At 43.8% G+C, this 19,930-nt stretch overlaps 1 protein-coding gene and 1 long non-coding RNA gene across 19 annotated transcripts in view; both read right to left on the bottom strand.

Moving 5' to 3' along the window:
• LRRFIP1 (LRR binding FLII interacting protein 1) overlaps positions 1–19,930 on the bottom strand; it is a 105,630-nt gene that overhangs the window by 17,880 nt on the left and 67,820 nt on the right. For 11 of the 18 annotated variants that reach the window (XM_081906794.1, XM_081906797.1, XM_081906783.1 and 8 more), the window contains 7 exons: positions 11,283–11,315; positions 8,802–8,927; positions 8,505–8,576; positions 5,216–5,386; positions 4,256–4,348; positions 2,499–2,591; positions 1,318–1,410 (listed from right to left, as the gene is read on the bottom strand). In XM_081906794.1, the coding sequence (XP_081762920.1) occupies positions 1,318–1,410; positions 2,499–2,591; positions 4,256–4,348; positions 5,216–5,386; positions 8,505–8,576; positions 8,802–8,927; positions 11,283–11,315 (681 nt within the window). The remainder of the gene's footprint in view (positions 1–1,317; positions 1,411–2,498; positions 2,592–4,255; positions 4,349–5,215; positions 5,387–8,504; positions 8,577–8,801; positions 8,928–11,282; positions 11,316–19,930) is intronic. The other 7 variants (XM_081906799.1, XM_081906787.1, XM_081906790.1 and 4 more) reach the window with 4 other exon arrangements.
• On the bottom strand, positions 127–1,322 carry LOC309363720. The gene is made up of 2 exons (XR_014165552.1): positions 1,197–1,322; positions 127–817 (listed from the first exon to the last, which is right to left on the bottom strand). It is a non-coding gene; the product is annotated as an uncharacterized lncRNA (long non-coding RNA).

Genomic DNA, 19,930 nt, shown 5'->3' with positions numbered 1-19,930 from the left:
CAATTCATACATGGTACAAAGCATGTGTGTACACTGTATGAGGCTATAATGAACATCTGGAACATATAAGAAATGTCTTGATAAACAAAGCTATATGGTATTTAGATTAACCAATGTCTTGATTTGTATAAAAAAAATAATAAAAATCCTTCTCCAAGAAGTTCAGAGTAGCATTTTATCATTATAGCAATCCCATGAAAACAATTTGCCAGAGCTGACCAAAGCTATCTACAAACTGTACTTAAATAGTCAAGATTGTTTCCAAACCCAGTACACCAACAATTCTATCATTCTAGCTTAAAAGGCAACTGCAACTCAGCCCACTATGTCTATTTCTTCACGACTTTAATCTGGTTTAATATGGTTCAAGTGGGAGATGTTCCTAACAAATTGTGCTAGCAATATAAGTTTACAATACTGTTTTGCTTGATAGAGGCAGTATGGTCTCTGGCTTCTGTCAAAACAGCACTAAGTACATGCTTTTATCCAATGTTAATGTTTACTAAGTGCCAAATTGTAGCAGCAAGCATTGGACAGAACAGTACAGTGCACAGGCCCTCAATGCCTTTTTAGGTGGCCCTCAGCAACATTTGGCACCCCCCAGCCCCTGCACTGCCTTTCCAAAGTGGGTTAAGCAAGGCGCTGAGGTTTGACAGGGTCCGAGAGCCTTCCTGCCTCCTTCTCAAAACCTGGTTGGCACTCTCCCAGCATTGTGAATGGGTTGAGAGGGCTCTAGGGCACTGCCAGAACCTCGTGCCTCACTTAGCTGGCTTTGAGAAGGCAGTGTGAGGGCTGTGTGCGTGTGTCAAATTTTAGCCTCGCTCCCCACATGACCAGGGAGTGTTTGGTTCATGGGTTCTGTGTCAAAGTACTCTTGCAGCCCACTTTGTTTGAAAAGTTGGACTGCTCTGAATTAGTGTATAAACAGGGCCATCTTAACTACTGCGGACGGTTCTGTGCCGCTAGTTTGTTGCACTGGGCTCCTTGTGTTCCCTGTTTTCTTTTCCTGAGCAGAGATAAGTGTGGTGGCAGCTCCCTAAAAAAAGGTTGACAACTCTGTGACCACTTTGATGTTCTGCCCCCCAAAACCACTGGGCAACCTGGAGGGGTATGCGCCGGGCGGATCTTTGCACCCCGGCGCCACATATACTTAAGACAGCCCTGAGTATAAAACAGAGTAAGAAAGATTCACACACTTAGCCAACCCTTATTTAAACAGTTAGCTCACCACAGCTTCAAAGCCCAATCCATTTATTTTCTCGGCACACAGAAATGATTACTTAATCTTTTTACACTTCTTTTGTTGTTTCTCCATACCTTCAATTGCTCCTTCAGCACAATCACCTCCTCTCTAAGATCATCTCGCTCACTTCTTATGGAATCAAAGAACTCTTTCTGCCTCTCTAATGCCTGAGTTTCCAAAGAACAAGCAGAGGATAAGGAAATGACAGGAAGGAGGAAAAATGTAGAAATAAAAAGGTAAGGAAAATTAGCAATAAGAATAAGCAAGTTTCAGATATGCAGAGAATTATTAAATTTCCATGCAAGCGGAAAAAGGAATTTTATTTTAGTATTTGTGGGTGTTATGAAAACTTCCTTTATAGATATCAGTAGCTCCTATTTGCAAGAATGCGCCATGCTTCAGCAACCCTGAGTTGTACTTTAAAATGTCACTACTGCAGATGGATGTAAGATATCTAATGCAAACATGTTTGTTTTGTAAAATTGAGGTTGGCCCTTACAAACGTTGGTTTCATAAATGCTTTAAGTCAGAGCATTCCAAACTTTTCATGTTGGTGACACAATTTTTAGACATGTATCATTTCACAACACAGTAATTCAGTTTTACTAGCAAACCGGAGGGTAAGCTAACCCCTTTCCAGCCATGGGAGGAGTGTGGGAGCATTTGCGCAACACACTTACGCACTGCAGCTGACACACTAATGTGTTGAGACACACAGTTTGGAAAGCTTTGCTCTAAGTCATTAGCTGATCACCACACATTATGGTTTTGTCCAAGTTTCCTGGTCTTCTCTTTTTTATGCTAATGACTTTATGGTAGGTTTCTCTTTCATTAACAGTGTCATGCAGGCAAAATTGCTGATCAGCAAATAGAGCAATGTACTGTAGTAGTTATGAAAAACGTTACTGTGTCTAAATACTGGCCACATTCAACAATCATCACTAAACTTATACAGAAATATAAGGCTTTGAATTTTATGTTACGTGGGTAAGAGTTAAAATTTAATTAATTAATATAAATTTGCTCCATTTCTGCAATATTCAAATGGTCATGGGTTCTGAATTCTGTTCTCTCCAAATTCTATCCTTGGCGCACACATAACCCCCAGCTCCAAAATTGCTTTGGTAGCTACTACTCTGTTTATAAAGGACACAAGTCTTTTTCGCAGAAAGGAGCATTTTATAACACTGTGTGGAGTTTAATACTCTTGCTTAAAAGACAGCACTGACAATCTGGTCAAAGTTGTGACTCCTACCCCTATCTTTTTTTCTTTCCATTCTATTGTCTCCTGAAGATCAGACATTTCCCTGACATAGCCCTCCTGTTTCTGCTGTAGTTGTCGGATTTCCTAAAGTGCAGGAGCAAACAAGAAGACAGAAGGCAGACAAGAGAGTTAATCAGAAGAAAACCCCAAGGCTACAGCATTTTAAAAGTACCATGAAAAAATGTTTAATCAACTAAATCCAAGAAACCTACCATTTATACAAATTTTATGGCTCTGCCTTGAAATCCCAGGACCTTTTCTTCTTAAGATAAAATACCTCTTTATGCTACGTTCTAACAGAGAACATAGTGGCCACCTCACAGTATGGGCAGGAGCTGGAGTCAGGCCTACACTCCTCCTTGTCTTACCAGGACGGTGCAGCCGCTTACTCCATATAAGCTAAACCACCCCAGCCAAGCTGTGTGCATGCAGGTGGGCAGAGGAAGAGATTGGTATACACATTCTAGTTGGCATTCATCAGATATGTCAACACTTGATGAGAGGGGCCACATTGTTCTTAGGACTTAGTATGTGACACAGTCGCTTAAGAAGTTAGTCACCACCATCCCACTTTGAACATAAAAGTAAGGCGGAAGGAAAGAAGGAAAAGGCAATAAGTGGTAGATTCAGCCTGGTCAGTAATCTAAGTGGATGGATGCAACTCGGACCCCTGGACACCACCTCCTCCAGGAGGAAGGGGAGGAGCAGAGGAGCAAGGGCAAGGCTTGAGGCAATATACTTCACTGCAGGGCGCTGGGCTAGATGACCTGTGGTCACCCCCTCCAACACTACAGTTCTGTCATTCTATGATTAATCTCATTCACAGCAAGCCATAAATGAGTAAGATAAGGGAGTGTGAGAGGTCCTGGGAGCATTATAAAGAAGGAGCTGAGTAAAAGGCAAATAAAAAAAATGTTACAAATACAGGTCTTAGGATAGAAAAGTGCTATATATATGATGCTAATGCTTCGAGGTTCAAGGCAGGAACTTCAACTGATGCAGCTTCTGGGAACACCATCGAGGCTAAAAGCTCCCGTGAAGCAATTAAAGTTCCTGCCTTCAAGCACTAGACAGTGCTAATCCCACATGGAGCCAAAAAAGACAGCACAGAAGATACGATCAGATCAGATACAGTTTCTCAAACTGAAGGTACCAGTGGGCAAGCATTTGATTACAGGAGCAAATGCTTTCCTTGTATAGCTATTGCCACAATTCTCTTCAAACACTCCCAGTTCACCCACAAAAGAATCTGGTATCTCCAGATGGCATCTCCTCAAGCCACGTTTTTCATCCCAGTAGCAGGGAAGCAGTGTCCTCCCTGACTTCTGTCCCACATCCCAGAAGTCAACACCAGCACTCCAAGAAGAAGTGAGCCATATCAGACAGTAGGCGCCTTGTTTCCTGTGATTTGGTAAGCAAGTAGCTCTTTAATTCAAAACCATTCACACTTGAATACAATTACAAGTTTCCCTTCAGATGCTTTACTCATCCAACAGTAATTTACAATGTTTTAAAAAGGGATATAAAGCAAGGTCACCTGCTTAGATAAACTGTACATAGTTGGTGTTTTCTCTAGACAGCATCTAATGAGAATTTAACCTAGAACAGTGTGATGAGATGTTATTGGTAATTCCTAAAGAATCACTTTTTGTGGAAAATCTGAAGCTAGAGAAAGGAATATTTTGTGGTCCATTTGCTAGCATACAAGATATTAATGAAAGTATTGCTTAACTGAAGAATTCACTTACTGCAAGTAGTTCTTCTCTTTGTTTCAAAGTCTCTTTGACTTCCATGAACTGAAACTGCAATACAGTATGGGCGTGTTTTTCCCTCTCAAAATCCTACAACGAAAACACATTATATATTTATTATGTGAACCTGTTTAGGAAAAGAAAGCTATTTTTTGCCAAGGATATTGCAGCATTACACCTGTCTCAACATTCCAGATGTTCCTGCTTGCTGATGGGTATCTTCCTTTCTTTGGTAGTTATTATATACAAATTCTAAATTAGATACCATTAGGCAAGTGGTAAATCATGGAGAAAGCTTTGGGCTTAAGGCCTGTCTTTCACCATGCAGAAATCCCATAAATTCTAACCTAGACCTACATGCATAAATGCTTATGTGAGCAAGCTCCACCCATGTGACTCCTCCACTATTGAGGGGAAAAGAGGGATCTACTAATTCAGTCATTTACTCACACTGGCTCTGATATATGCGCAAGATTTGCTGCCAATTGGGGGACTGCATACAAAGCTAAGGCTCACTTCCGCAGCATGACACATATTTAATATACATGCCATGTGTAAACCCATCATTAATTTAGTATCTGCTCAGAAAAAGGCACCTTTAAAAGGCGCCTCAGAAAAACTAGAGCCATCATAGGGACAATGCAAACAGCACAATCCTAAATATGCTGACTCAGAAGTAAGGGCCTTGGAGAGGTCACTTTGACGCTGCCAATGCAGCAAATACAACACGGGAGGCAGCAGCCATGAGTTACTGGTCTCTGCAGTCACAGCAGGTGCTGTGATTCTCTAGTGCTTTTATTTCCCCCAGAGCTGAACTCCATTGTCTCTTGAGACAGACGGAGGCCAACAACAGTTAAGTAAGTTCTAGTGAAGTCAATGGGGCTTTCTTCCCGGTAAGTAGGGTTAGGCTTATAGCCTAAGACTCCTTCTTAAGACTGCTGATGTATCACTACTTACTTTGTTTTTCTCTTCATATTGTCTCTTAGATTCTGCAAGCTGTTCTTCCAATTCCAACAATGCATCCTTCAAGGTGTCTACTTGATACATGAAATTGGTTTTCTCATTATCTAACTGAGCATTTGATACCATAGCCTTCTTATATTTCTCTTCAACTTCAGCTAGAGAGTCCTAAAGAAAAGAAAAAAGCACAGTGATTAATAAATACTTTTAGTTTACCAACCAAGTCAAAATGCTAGGAAGACGACCTTGTCAATGACTGCATTGACAAGCACTTTATTCTATTTCCCCAACATTTTCTTACCTGTTAATTTTTGCATTTTATGTGATATTTCATGCAACTTAAAAACTACTTCTGGAAATCTCAGGGCATCTATTGTAAATTCCCTCAGATGGTGGTGGACTCTCATTCCTTGGAGGTTTTTAAGCGGAGGTTGGATGGCCAACTGTGATGTATGATCTAGCTGAGATTCCTACATTGCAGAGGGTTGGACTAGATGACCCTCAGGATCCCTTCCAACTCTTCAAATGATTCTAAGTTTAGCACTCATTTCCCTTGGTGTCACAGTCTCGTGCCTAAGCCTACTATAAAGAGATACCAGGAGGTTTAAAAAGCATTCTAAGGGAACAGGGTGGCCGTTGGGAAAGGTCACATTGAAGAACTCGAGTTATTGTTTCAGGAATTCCCATACACCCCAAATAGGGCTGTGCGATAAATCGCCACAATAACCCATGATAAGTGTTTCAACAAGGCAATATGCCAGTGAACAAAAGGTGGAGACATGAAGCTTCCCGAGGGTAGCTCAGCTGAACAGATACTTTACAGATACTTGGCAGATAATTTGCAGGCACCTTTGTTTGCTCTCTCCCTCCTCCCTCCTTTCTCCTCCTGGGCTTCCCAGGTATCTTTCCACTTAGAGCTCAGCTAATTATGCACAGTCTGCTAACCAGAAAGAACTGGAAAGCACTTCCTTCTTCCCTCACACTCACCCCACCAGTGGAAAAAAGAGAGAGAAGAGTTCTTATTTTTATTTTCTGGTGGTGTTTACATTGTTAGTTCCCCCTAAATAGCTTTCCTCCATATCTAAAAGGAAGGGTTTAAATTTTTTTTAAAAAGAAGACTATTTTTGCTTGCTTGCTTGCCTGCCTGCCTGCCTGCCTGCCTGCCTGCCTGCCTGCCTGCCCTACTACCCTTTGATAAAAAGGGAGAGGTTGGTGGGATGAGGGCTTTTGTGGGGGTCCTGGGGGGGCAGAATGGAGGGGAGAGGATTTAGTTGGTTGTGGTTTTTGGCTTGTGTCACAAGTCAATGGCAGTGAGTCAATGGCAGCCGTAGGCAGCGAGGAAGTTCAGGCAGGGGAAAGTCAGGATTTATGAGGCAAAAATCCCGGCAATGCTCCCCAGTGGAGTCTAGGGAGCTCCCTGCTGTGCTGCTCAAGCCCATGTCTGCCAACTTGAAAGGCAGAGCAGGTGAGACCTGGGAGTGTGTCCCTGCCTCCGTCTCCAGCATGATTTGTGGTTGGTTCCTCCTTAATCTGGAATATTGTCGTTAATCAAGAGGCACTCCTGGACTGACATGCTGTATGCCAATGGGCTGCAATCAATCAGCTGCCAAAAGGACTGGGATTGGTTCTTTGAAGGTATTTTATTTTTTTGAAGCTTGAGAATCCTTATAACAACTGGGAAAGTCCATCTCACACACACCCCGTACTCTCTGAAAAGCAGCAACAAATCCTCCCAATTTTTTGCAATTACTCACCTTTCCTCCAAATGCACCAACCTCCCCTAACAATACTACAGTACTGGAAACTCCCAAAGCCAATTTTTTCTTTCTCCCCATTGTTGCTAGAACAGAATAGGAATGTGTGTGTAGTATTTAACCCCCCCCCCACCGCTCTCAATGAGTCCTGGGCCTCTGTAGGCAATAGAGTTTAACCCTTGGAGCGCCTTACCGGGGGGGGGGGGGAGGACAACCTTTTTCTAGGTTTGCAGCAAGTAAAACCAAACAAAACACACAACCCTGTGCTTTATCCTTCCAGCACAAAAGCAAGCACTGAGGCTGCAATCCAAGTTGCAAGGGGCAGCCGTATGGAGATGTGGCAGGCTGCAATTGAGTGGCACATGGTTACGCCATTCTCGCGCCACCCTCCCCGATCCGAACCTTGCAAGACCGCTTGGGGAGGGTGTTGTGGGGACGCAGCAACCATGCGCCCTTCAATCGAGGTGCATGGCTGTCGCGTCTCCACACTGTCCTCCCCGAGCAGCCTTGTAAGGGAAGGGATGCTGGGATGCTGGCGCAAGGAGAGCGCAACAGCAATGCTGCTCAGGGCTGGTGTCCTGGCACTAGGGCCTGGGCACACACATGCACATCCCAGACAGATCGCAGACACTCTCTGCTGCTGGAGAGTGTCTCCGGTTTGCTAGTAAACCTGAATTACTGTGTCATGAAACGATGCATGTCTAAAAAGCATGTCACCAACATGAAAAGTTTGGAAAGCACTGCCTTAGCCGCTACACTGCATCATTATTCAGATTTCTGGGTCTTGTTGCAAATTTTTATGGTGCCCTTTAATGACTGTGGGGGAAATAAAAGTGGAAAGTTGAACAGCATTTCATAAAGAATGCCTGTGCCACAGAAAGACCATGCTGGACCTTAAAAGAACCCAGCCTTACTAAGAATGTAAAAGAAGGTAAGTTTACTACCCACCCCTCCCCCACTATCTTCTCCCCCAACCTTAAACTATATACAACATTAATGGCTCACAACAAATCTAACTGATCTGTAGAAAAGACTCTACAACCTGAAAACCGAGACAATGCTTGTACTTTTTTAAACCCAAGAAAATATTTAATAAAAACAATTTTTTAAAAACCGCTCCCTTGAAATTCTGTGGCACAGAATTTCAAAATCAGCATACATGCTTGGGTCTGATTTTTAAATGATTCTCTTAGTTCATACTGACCCCCTTTTCACTGAAACTGGCCAACTTCAAACTGTACAGCTCTTCAGAAATGCATGATTTTATGTGAAAGTGTATACTCTTGAAGTAGTAGTATAAAGCATGCAAAAGCTATTTTAAGTGAGTGTGCTGTTTGCTCAGTCTGTTAATGTGCTTTAAGTACCTGCGCTGCTATGAGCTGAATAATTAGAACTAGAACTTTGTAAGTTCAAGATGCAATTTCACAACTCTGAAAGAAAACATGCTTGTTAAATTACACTCCATTCTTGTTCCCTCTCTGGATATTTATCCAAGGTTAATCCCACAAGCTCACTCCAACATAAACTTGTACCTTCATTTCCTTCAGTCCCTGCATGTATTTTCCTTCTACATCCTGAATCTGGTCCTTTAACTCATTGATATCCTGAAGAAAATCGCAAAGCATGGTGTCAAAAAACCCCACTGAGTAATCACTGAAAACCACTGGGTAACCAATGACATTACAAAAATAGAATTTCCTAGTCATTCTTTTTACAAGTCATTCGTTGTGATGAAATATATATCCCTATACCAATTATTTTTGCACGGTAAGACATGAGGGACAGAAGCAAGTCCCTTTACCAGCTTTCACCTCCAACAAGCAGCTTACCTTAATTTCTCTAATAGATGCTTCAGTATCAACCGAGATGGAGGTATCTCCACTGCCTCGCCGGGAAGAAGTTCCGCCTAGAGAGGCCAGCGTAGCTGCTGACAAGCTTGACACAGTACGAACCCCCTGGAATACAATCAAGGAGTGTTTACAATAAAAGCAGTGTAAGTCTTTGTCAGAGAATCTAAGATTTGGAAATCATAGAATCATAGAGTTGGAAGAGACCACAAGGGCCATCGAGTCCAACCCCCTGCCAAGCAGGAAACACCATCAGAGCACTCCTGACATATGGTTGTCAAGCCTCTGCTTAAAGACCTCCAAAGAAGGAGACTCCACCACACTCCTTGGCAGCAAATTCCACTGTCGAACAGCTCTTACTGTCAGGAAGTTCTTCCTAATGTTTAGGTGGAATCTTCTTTCTTGTAGTTTGGAACCATTGCTCCGTGTCCACTTCTCTGGAGCAGCAGAAAACAACCTTTCTCCCTCCTCTATGTGACATCCTTTTATATATTTGAACATGGCTATCATATCACCCCTTAACCTCCTCTTCTCCAGGCTAAACATGCCCAGCTCCCTTAGCCATTCCTCATAAGGCATCGTTTCCAGGCCTTTGACCATTTTGGTTGCCCTCCTCTGGACACGTTCCAGTTTGTCAGTGTCCTTCTTGAACTGTGGTGCCCAGAACTGGACACAGTACTCCAGGTGAGGTCTGACCAGAGCAGAATACAGTGGCACTATTACTTCCCTTGATCTAGATGCTATACTCCTATTGATGCAGCCCAGAATTGCATTGGCTTTTTTAGCTGCCGCGTCACACTGTTGGCTCATGTCAAGTTTGTGGTCAACCAAGACTCCTAGATCCTTTTCACATGTACTGCTCTCAAGCCAGGTGTCACCCATCTGGCATTTGTGCCTCTCTCTTTTTTTGCCCAAGTGCAATACTTTACATTTCTCCCTGTTAAAATTCATCTTGTTTGTTTTGGCCCAGTTCTCTAATCTGTCAAGGTCGTTTTGAAGTGTGATCCTGTCCTCTGGGATGTTAGCCACCCCTCCCAGTTTGGTGTCATCTGCAAATTTGATCAGGATGCCCTTGAGTCCATCATCCAAGTCGTTGATAAAGATGTTGAATAAGACCGGGCCCAAGACAGAACCCTGTGCACCCCACTAGTCGCTCAAGATGGGAAATATTCTTAGTTATAAATTTTAAAAAACTGTTGCTTAATTTCAGGATATTCTTTAATGTTCCCCACCTTTCATTATGGAAAACAAGAGAGGAAGAGCCTGCTGGATCAGGCCAGTGGCCCATCTAGCCGAGCATCCTGTTCTCACAGTGGGTGACCAGATGCCTCTAGGAAGCCCCACGGCAGGACCTGAGCAAAACAACCTTCCACCCACTCATGATTCTAAAGGGCTGTCCCAGGAGGATGGAGCACGCTTGTTTTCTCCTGCTCTGGAGGGGAGGACCTGAACCAATGGCTTCAAGTTACAAGAAAGGAGATTCCAACTAAATATCAGGAAGAACTTTCTGACATTAAGAGCTGTTAGACAGTGGAAGAGACTTCCTTGGAACATGGTGAACTCTCATTCACTGGAGGTTTTTAAGCAGAGGTTGGGTGGTCACCTGCCATGGATGCTTTGGGACCCCTTTCCAAATCTACAATTCTCTGGTATTCAGGTGAATAGTGCCCCTGACAGAGGAAGCTGAACATAACCTTTTGGCAAGAACCGTAGTCATTGATCGCCTTCTGTTCAGTAATATTTTACTAATCACAAAACTCTTCTTCATGTTTAAAGGCAAACAGAAAAGCTTTGATAAGTTCATTTAAATTGCACCTGTGACCTGGTTTAGAAGTAACACTGTCATTTCAGCAAACCATGGTTCATCAGAGTGGGGAAAAGCAATGAGGCGCAACACTCCCCTTCCTCCCTTCAAGCACCTGGCTGGAGAGAAAACTTCCTGGTTTTTTTGTTTCCTAGGATGTCCTAACTGAGAATCTGTGGTTTACACATTTCCTACATATCAGAGTCAAGCTGTTCCTGGTTTGCCATTCTATTCGACTTCAAACACATGCGTGTCTTTCTTCTTTATTCCTGGCCATGTATCACACCTGCCCCCCTAAGCAACAAGCACATGTAATGAGATTAACTCTGAAAGCACAACCTCCAAACTATACTATTCAAACTTATTCTTACAGCAAAAAGTGAGTATATATCCTGAAATATAATAACACTTGGATTTCTGAATATAGCAAGAATAACTAACTATGAATATATCATTGCACATACATGAAGTCAAAAAAGAGTCAATGGCAGAAAATTTAAGAGCTGAAAACCATCAAAACATTTTCAATAGAAACTCCAAAATCCAGTGAATCTTATTCTTCATGATTAGGAGACATTTCTCAATCTATGCCTGTCATTTAATATTGTGCACAGGTACCTTTCCTCCCCCACACAACCATGCTACCCATTCACTCTTACCTTCTCAAAGTCTTTTTCAGGCCTTTCTTCAACCTACAGGAGAGAGAAGAAAGAAACCATAATTGAACCACAAGGACCCATTTTCCCATCAGGAGAGTGTCTTCAAACCTTTTTAGCATGACATCACTGGCTGTATACAATCTTGGAGTAAAGGTGGTTATTTACTCCTAAGCAACTAAGCATGGAACTTTTGTTTTGTTTTGTTTACTTCAGAGACTAAAAGGTATCCCTTAAAATTCATCCTCTTTTAAAAGTTTGATTTGGTTTTAAACAGGCCCCGTTGCATCTGTCAGGCACTTGAATAGTGTTCAAATGCTTTAAGTGATGAAAGTACTGAAAGCTTAACATGTGAACAGAAAAGACTGTGTTTACACCACAATGTTCTCCTTTAGCTTTCATGAAAGTGCCAGTTTCCCTCCACACCCACCTGCTGAATATCTTGTTTAAATGTTAGGGTTCATTATTGTTCCACAGGATGTGTACCACTTTAAAAGCCAGGGTGCATATCCTGACATAGTTTTTGCAGCTGTGTAGCAGGTACTGATAAGTCTCTTTAATTAGCTGAATAAGGTGATTACAGTGTTTCTTTTTCCTTAGCATATATTAAACCTTGCAAAGCTCTCTTTGCATCTTTTCAGTGATTCCATCTGTATGGTTTAGTCTGCACGCACCCCAGACATCTGACTCCGAGATTGAGACGGGACTTTGAAGGGAAAGAAACTGATAGTGTGCATCTCACTCTCGGGAGACACACATGAAGTCAGAGGTGAAATACATGAAAGAGCCTGAAACCATCAGCCGGGGAATATCCTGTATTGCCAGTGTGGCATTGCAAACTCACCAAATCCAGCCAACATGTTTGTGGACATAACTGAAGGAATTCCTAAGCAAATCATTGTTCCTTCTGCAAACAATGTGGAAGCGGTTGCCACTGCTGCTGCCCCCATGTCAGCCAAGGTGTGACTTAAGAAACTGGAGCAGCTGCTGGTGGACAGACCTCAGTGCATCAAGAATGTCCTGAGCATGGAGGCACTGCTGGACCTCCTGGTCAACCTCAACACAGAGGGCCACTGCGACTCGCTACTCTAGAGGGACAGGTTTGCCTCCGAATTCCTCGCGTGGGAATGGACCGCCTGACTATTGAGAGTGATGTGGGCGGGCTCCTTATCAATTGTGCCTTGGAAAACTACCTGGAGTAAACATTCATTTTATCGCTGGTGGTAGACCCAATAGCTCCATCCCCTCCACCTGTCAGGAGCCGGAGTTGGGTCAGGCATAGGTCAGCAACAAAAAACATGGGTGTCACTGAAGTTAGTTCTTTATTCAAAGAAACCAAAAGAGTACAGGCCTAGTGATCCCAGCAGCTCTTCCCGATAGGTCTTGCTCCAATGAGGCAGCTAGAAAGACTGAAGGCCCCTGCCTCCCCCCCCAGGCCCCTCCCCTCCGGGAGGGGAAGCAGCTGCAAACTGTGTCTGTGCAACCAATCTCTGCTCTGCTCTTTTCACTTCTCTGCATATTCTACGTGGCCAGGGCAGAGAGGAGCTGGTCACAGTAGGAGGGGACGACTCCCTGGATTCTTCAGCAGCCCACCTGAACTCTGCCTCTTGGCCAACCTCTTCTCCAGCCTCCGATGCTGGACTGCTCTCTGCCACAGCCTCTTCCTGTTCATGAAACCCTGTTACCTCTTTTGCTTCTGACACATCCTCCTCTCGGTCTGCTCCTTCTTTTCCCTTTGACCACTCCTCATCGCCCACCACCATTCCCCTGGCCCTGAGCCTTCTTCCCCTGGGCCCCCCCCCACGCCTCTGCATCCAGCCAGTCCATGACCCCACCATGGCCTGAGGATCCCAAGCTGGCTCAGCACCTGGTTGAGCTGGCTTAACAACAGGCATGATGAGTCTTTTGTGTGTATTTTAATGAACTGAACAGACCAAAAGATTTTGAATCATGGTTGTGTGTTGTGAACTTAACAGTACTTATCTTACTTTAGTTACTTGCTATTTTGATAATTTTGTTTTATAGAGTCTAAATGTTGTATTGATTTGTTAACCATGTTATACGACTTTTACTGTAATTGTGATGTTCAGCTTATTTGTTAGTTGTTGTTTTGTTTGCTGTTTAGATGGGACTAACACAATGTGTTACACCTGGGCATATGAGCCAACTCCTAGGAGCTGAGGGGTCTTCGCCACCTCCAATGAATATTTGAGGGGACTGGATGCCTGCAAAGTTGATGGGCATTGCTATTAAAATAATCATGTGACTGATTGGGGGGCAGGGTTTACCTGGGCTCCCTCATTATTTTATTCAAGTTGGCACCCCTGTACCTGGGGCTCACTCTGATGAGTCATTAGAAACTGTACTGTACTTGACAGTATAGGTGCCAGCTGCTAATTGGGACCAGTTGAATAAAGCACATGGCTCTAGGTCTCAAACAGGAGCACTGGCTGACTCTCCATTTCTGGCCACACTTCAAAGTGTTGGTGATAACCTTTAAATTACTGGGCAGCTTGTGACTCAGACACTTGAATATCTGTCGTCTTCCATAAAAGCATATTCAAAGCTACTTGGATTAGACTAATTGAAATAACAGGATTTAAGTTAGCTATCATGACTAACAAGTCCCACTGATATCCTTTGGTCTTTTCAAAGCATGACTGCACCCAACCTATTATCACCACCAGAATATATGAACTGACCTGAGAGTGTTAGCATGCAAATTTAGGATGGTATTTGCTGCTAGTCCTATTCAGAGCACACCTGCTGAAGTTAATGGACATGACTAACTTAGCCTCAATAATTTCAGTGAGTCTACTCTGAGGAGAACTTAGCTGAATACCACTCTTAATAAATAAATTGATGTGGAAATGAAATTTTCTTTCAGAAATGTTATTTTCTTGAACGTATAAAACTGAAATGGAGTAAACTGAGTCCTTGTGGGAAGGCTTCTGTCTTCTTGTTCCATTACTGTATTGCTATGCTGTCAATGCTTTCCCCAGCCAAATTTTTGGTGTGATTTTTAGCATTGCAAGAAGACAAACAGTAATCTCTGCCCTTCCTTGCCTTTGCCTCATGGGTTGTCCTCAGGCTTCCTATTCTCTCTCTCTCTCTCTTTCTTTCTTTCTTTCTTTCTTTCTTTCTTTCTTTCTTTCTTTCCAGAGCCCCCCAAAACCCAAATACAGTACTACTTTTGAGAACCTGTTTTACACAGCACTTTCCAGCAGATGGAGCTCTTTGTAATTTAATTCAGCTCAACAGTAGAATTATATGGTACATTTAAGTCAAATCAGGCTGCTATCCTGTGCCGTTACTTTGAAAGAAATCTCACTGAGCTCAGTGGAAGTTATTTATGAGTAAAAGCCAGTATGATGATTAGAGTGCTGGACTAGGTCCAGGAATCAACACGCCCCCCCCCCTTTAGGCATGGAGCTCCCCTCCCTGTCTCTCACCCAGCCTACACAGGGTTGTTAGGATAAAATGGGGAGCACACCTTGAGCTCCTTGGAGGAAAGGAGATATAAATGTGACAGATAAAAGGAAATGTTCATTTTAATTTAGATTTCATTGTAGTAAAGAATATGATCCGCTTTGCTACACTGCAAGGTGACGTTTTATATGAACCTTTAAGAGTACAATTAGATAGTAAGAATAGCAGGGGTATCATAAACTTCAAAGAACAAACATGAGCTTCTTGCATAACTATGCAAGGAGAATCTGGGCCGCTTAAGCTTTTATAATGATCATCATCATCATTATTATTTAGAGTGCGATGCAATGGGGAAATAACAGCAGAGATCAGAAGAGACCTGGACACTTTCAGCCTAACCTACATCTCAAGGTTGCTGTGAGGATAAAAGGGGGGCAATGGCATGCTTCACCTTCCTTACAGGGTTGTTGTGATGATAAAATTGGGGAAAGGACCGTGTGTATCAGCTTGAGCTTCTTGGGAGAAAAATAGTGTGTGTTTTTAAAAAAAAGTTTTTTGAAATTTTAACTTTTAATTATTTATTTGTTTGTTTCTTTTTCTAAACAGTTTACAGTGGGTATAAATGAACAGATACGGTTTTCACCCTAGTGGCAGTACCATTCTGAGAAGAACTTCAGCCTTTCATGCTCCTCTCCATGTCCCTCTGTCTAGGTAGCTTTGCCTCTTCATAGTTCTGATTTCAGACATTGTGATAAATCGGTATATCACCATGTTTAGCTGCTGATACGTCACAATGCTGAAAACCAGATATTGCCCAGCCCTAGTATAGAGTGCCACTGGGTACAGATCACTTTTACTGCTAAAACAGTGACTACACCGACTGAAGGTTATATATAAGGCCAGGATGGAGCAGCAGCTTCGTTTTTAAAACATCTGGATCTGCTTGATTCTGCAAGAGACAGCTCTGAGGCCATCTTTACAATTCCAGTATTTCAGGATCTTTCAGAAAACATTAATTGTAAATTGCAAAATGTTTTCAAGACACATTCCAGCATCATTACAGACACAAAAAATAAAGACAGCATTATATTCAATTTATAACAAATATGTAGTTGTGATTTTAAAAAGCCTTTACTACTACACTGTTGCTATTTCAATTGTGTAGGTATATTTTAACTTTCATTGTTTTATAATATGTAAGATAGATAGATAGATAGATAGATTCTTTATTGTCATTACACAAGTGCAACATTGCACAAGTGCAACGAAATTGGATGCCATCCCTTAAAAAACAACAAAAGCAAAACAACAACAACAACCAAACAAACCACATTCCAGCCACACCCACACCCACACCCATCAAACTCCCAGGTCACACTATCGAGTTACAGCATTCAAAAAGGCCACAGCTCTTAGATAGAAACTATTTTTCAGTCTATTTGTCCTTGACTTGATGTTTCTATATCTCCTGCCAGAAGGCAGTAGTGCAAACAGACTGTATCCCGGGTGAGATGAATCCTGCAGGATGTTGTTTGCTTTCCTAAGACAACGGGAACCGTACAGTTCTTCCAAAGATGGGAGAGGATGAGCAATAATCCTTTGGGCTGTGGTTATGACCTTCTGGAGCACCTTCCTCTCCCTAGCTGTACAACTGGAGAACCAAGCACAAATACAGTATGTGAGAATGCTCTCTATGGAGCCTCGGTAGAAGGACACCAGCAGTCTCTCACTCAGATTGTTCTTCTTCAAAAGTCTGAGGAAATAAATTCTCTGCTGGGCCTTCTTCACCAGAGCAGTGGTATTTGCGCTCCAAGTCATGCCCTGATCGATAGTCACTCCCAAAAACCTGAATTCCGCCACCCTCTCCACCCGTTCCCCGTTGATATACAAGGGCTGAATGTCCGCCTTTTTTTTCCTGTAATCCACCACCAATTCCTTGGTCTTAGCCGTATTAAGAGCCAGATTGTTCTCTCCACACCAAACACAGAGCCGCTCCACCTCGTCCCGATAGGCGGACTCATCCCCTCCTGAAATGAGCCCCACCACCGTAGTGTCATCAGCAAACTTGATGATTTTGTTGCTGGAATAGATGGCTGTACAGTCATACGTATAGAGAGTATAGAGCAGGGGACTCAACACACAACCCTGTGGTGAGCCGGTGTTAAGGCTAAGGGCTTTGGACATATGTGACCCTACTCTAACCCTCTGAGAACGTTCTGACAAAAAATCCAAAACCCAGAGACAGGTGGAGTTGGAGAGTCCAATCGCCTCTAGCTTGGACACCAGTCTATGGGGGAGGATAGTGTTAAAAGCAGAGCTAAAATCCACAAACAGCAGCCTCACATAATTCCCCGGCTGCTCCAGATGGGACAGAGCAGCATGGAGAGTGGTGGTGATAGCGTCTTCTGTGGATCTATTTGCCCTGTATGCAAACTGGTAGTTGTCAAAAGTTGATGGAAGACAGGAAATAATGTGACGGCGCACCAGTTTCTCAAAACACTTCATGATGATTGGAGTCAGTGCAACTGGTCTGTAGTCATTCAAACTACTGATTGTGGGTTTTTTAGGCAGAGGAACAATAGTTGACGACTTCAGGCAGGGTGGGACAATAGACTGGTGTAAGGACTTGTTGAAGATCTTAGTAAAGACCCTCGCCAGCTGATCCGCACAGCCCTTCAACACCTTTCCAGTGATGCCATCAGGTCCAGCAGCCTTCCTCGGATTCACCATCCTCAATACCTGTCTCACCTCGTGCTCCTCTACAGTGAATGAGGGGCCCCTATGGGCTGGTGGCTGTAATACCGGCGTCTCAGGTGGCTCCTTCTCGAAGCGAGCAAAGAAGAGGTTAAGCTCCTCCGCCAGCAAAGGGTCACCGTCGACAGCACCAAGGTTAGGTTTGTAGTTGGTAATATGCTGAATCCCCTGCCACATCTGTCTTGTGTTGTTGCTCCTTAAATTATCCTCAATCCTCTGCCTATAATCCAGTTTTGCCCGTCGAATACCCCTCTTCAAGTTTGCTCTTGCCACACTGTAAAGCTGCACCTCGCCCGACCTGAAAGCCCTGTTCCTTTCCCGCAACAGGCACTGGACCTCTCTATTCATCCAGGGTTTCTGATTGGGGTAAAACCGGATGGATTTATTTACTGTGACAGTGTCTGTGCAGTGATTGATATAGCACAGAACTGCCGCCGTGTGCTCCTCCAGGTCTGAACGATCGAAAATATCCCAATTGGTTCTCTCAAAACAGTCCTGCAGCTGGTGAATAGCACCTTCAGGCCAGATTTTAACAGTCCTTGATATTGTGGGAGCCCGTTTCCTGAGTGGGATATATGCTGGTACCAGGAACAGAGACATATGGTCGGACTGGCCCAAATGTGGCAGCTGTAAAGCCCTATAGCCGTGATTTACATTCGAATAAACTTTATCCAGTGTCTTGTCCCCTCTTGTGGGACATTTCACATGCTGATAGAGCGTTGGGAGCACTGTTTTAAGTTCAACATGGTTGAAGTCTCCCGCAATGATGTGCACAGCTTCAGGATACTTGTCTTGCTGGCTGCTGATAAGGCTCTGCAGGCATCCCAAAGCCAAGTTGGCATTGGCATCTGGTGGCACGTACACACCAGTTAGCATAACAGCTGTGAACTCCCTAGGGAGATAGGCTGGTCTACATTTAACAGCCACATATTCCAAATCCGGTGAACAGTGACTGCCCACAGTCTTAGAATTATTGGACCAGCATTTGTTCACATATACACACAGCCCCCCTCCTTTGGTTTTTCCGAAGTCCATGCCTCGGTCATGACGATGTACCACACAGCCTTCCAACTGAATAGCTATGTCTGGTATGGACGGTTGAAGCCATGTCTCAATGACAAATAAAACGCAGCAATCTTTTACAAGGCTGTTCTTTGCTGCCTGCAGCCTCAATTCATCCATCTTGTTGGCAAGAGATCTCACATTAGCAAGAAATATGCTAGGGAGTGGTGGTTTAGATGGACTCCTCTGCAATCTTACCAGGACGCCGGCCCGACAACCCCTCCTTTGCCTCCTGTCTCTACGCCGCCTTCGCCTCCTCCCTGGAGGCATAGTAATCCATGGAGAGCCCGGTGGCCTGGCTACTCCCACAGGAACGGTATCTGGGCGAAAATAATCAGCTCTTACAGCTTGTTCACACTGTAACCCGACCTTCAGAAGTTCCTGCCTGCTGTAAATCTTTCTTGCCCGGCCAGACATACTCAGAACAAGTAAAAATAATAAAAACAAAAACAAAACGCTGAAAAACAAAGGGAGAGCACTAAGCCGCAGCGTCTATGCGCGCCGCCATCTTGGACTGTGAAGTATTTTATCAAGTGACATGTAAGACACTCAGAATAGTTTCAGATGAAACTGTACCAAATGACAGTCTATGGCTTTGGCTAAAGTGTCTGATGGACTTAATGTACCAGACAAGACTCAACACTGGCACGCACAGTGCCACCCGCATCCCTAAGGCTCATTGTTGTTGTTGTTTAGTCGTTTAGTTGTGTCCGACTCTTCATGACCCCCTGGACCAGAGCACGCCAGGCACTCCTGTCTTCCACTGCCTCCCGCAGTATGGTCAGACTCATGTTTGTAGCTTCGAGAACACTGTCCAACCATCTCGTCCTCTGTCGTCCCCTTCTCCTTGTGCCCTCCATCTTTCCCAGCATCAGGGTATTTTCCAGGGAGTCTTCTCTTTTCATGAGGTGGCCAAAGTATTGGAGCCTCAGCTTCACGATTTGTCCTTCCAGTGAGCCCTCCAGGGCTGATTTCCTTCAGAATGGATCAGTTTGATCTTCTTGCAGCTAAGGCTCATTACCGTATCTTTAATCGTGAATTTGCTTGTTGTTGATAATATTAGAATATGGAAAATATTTTCTGAGACAACTGAAGTCTACAAGATAGGGCTGTGGTCTAAACCACAGAGCCTAGGGCTTGATGATCAGAGGGTCGGCGATTTGAATCCCCGCGATGGGGTGAGCTCCCGTTGCTCGGTCCCTGCTCCTGCCAACCTAGCAGTTCGAAAGCACCTCAAAGTGCAAGTAAATAAATAGGTACCACTCCGGCGGGAGGGTAAACGGCGTTTCCGTGCACTGCTCTGGTTCGCTAGAAGCAGCTTAGTCATGCGGGCCACATGACCCGGAAGCTGTATGCCAGCTCCCTTGGCCAATAAAGTGAGATGAGCACCGCAACTCCAGAGTCGT

Source organism: Podarcis melisellensis, assembly GCF_964234715.1.
Source record: "Podarcis melisellensis genome assembly, chromosome: 1".
In the NCBI taxonomy this organism is placed as follows: Eukaryota; Metazoa; Chordata; class Lepidosauria; order Squamata; family Lacertidae; genus Podarcis; species Podarcis melisellensis.
The sequence above is the reverse complement of the archived record's forward strand: the minus strand, read 5'-3'. Positions and strand labels throughout refer to the sequence as shown.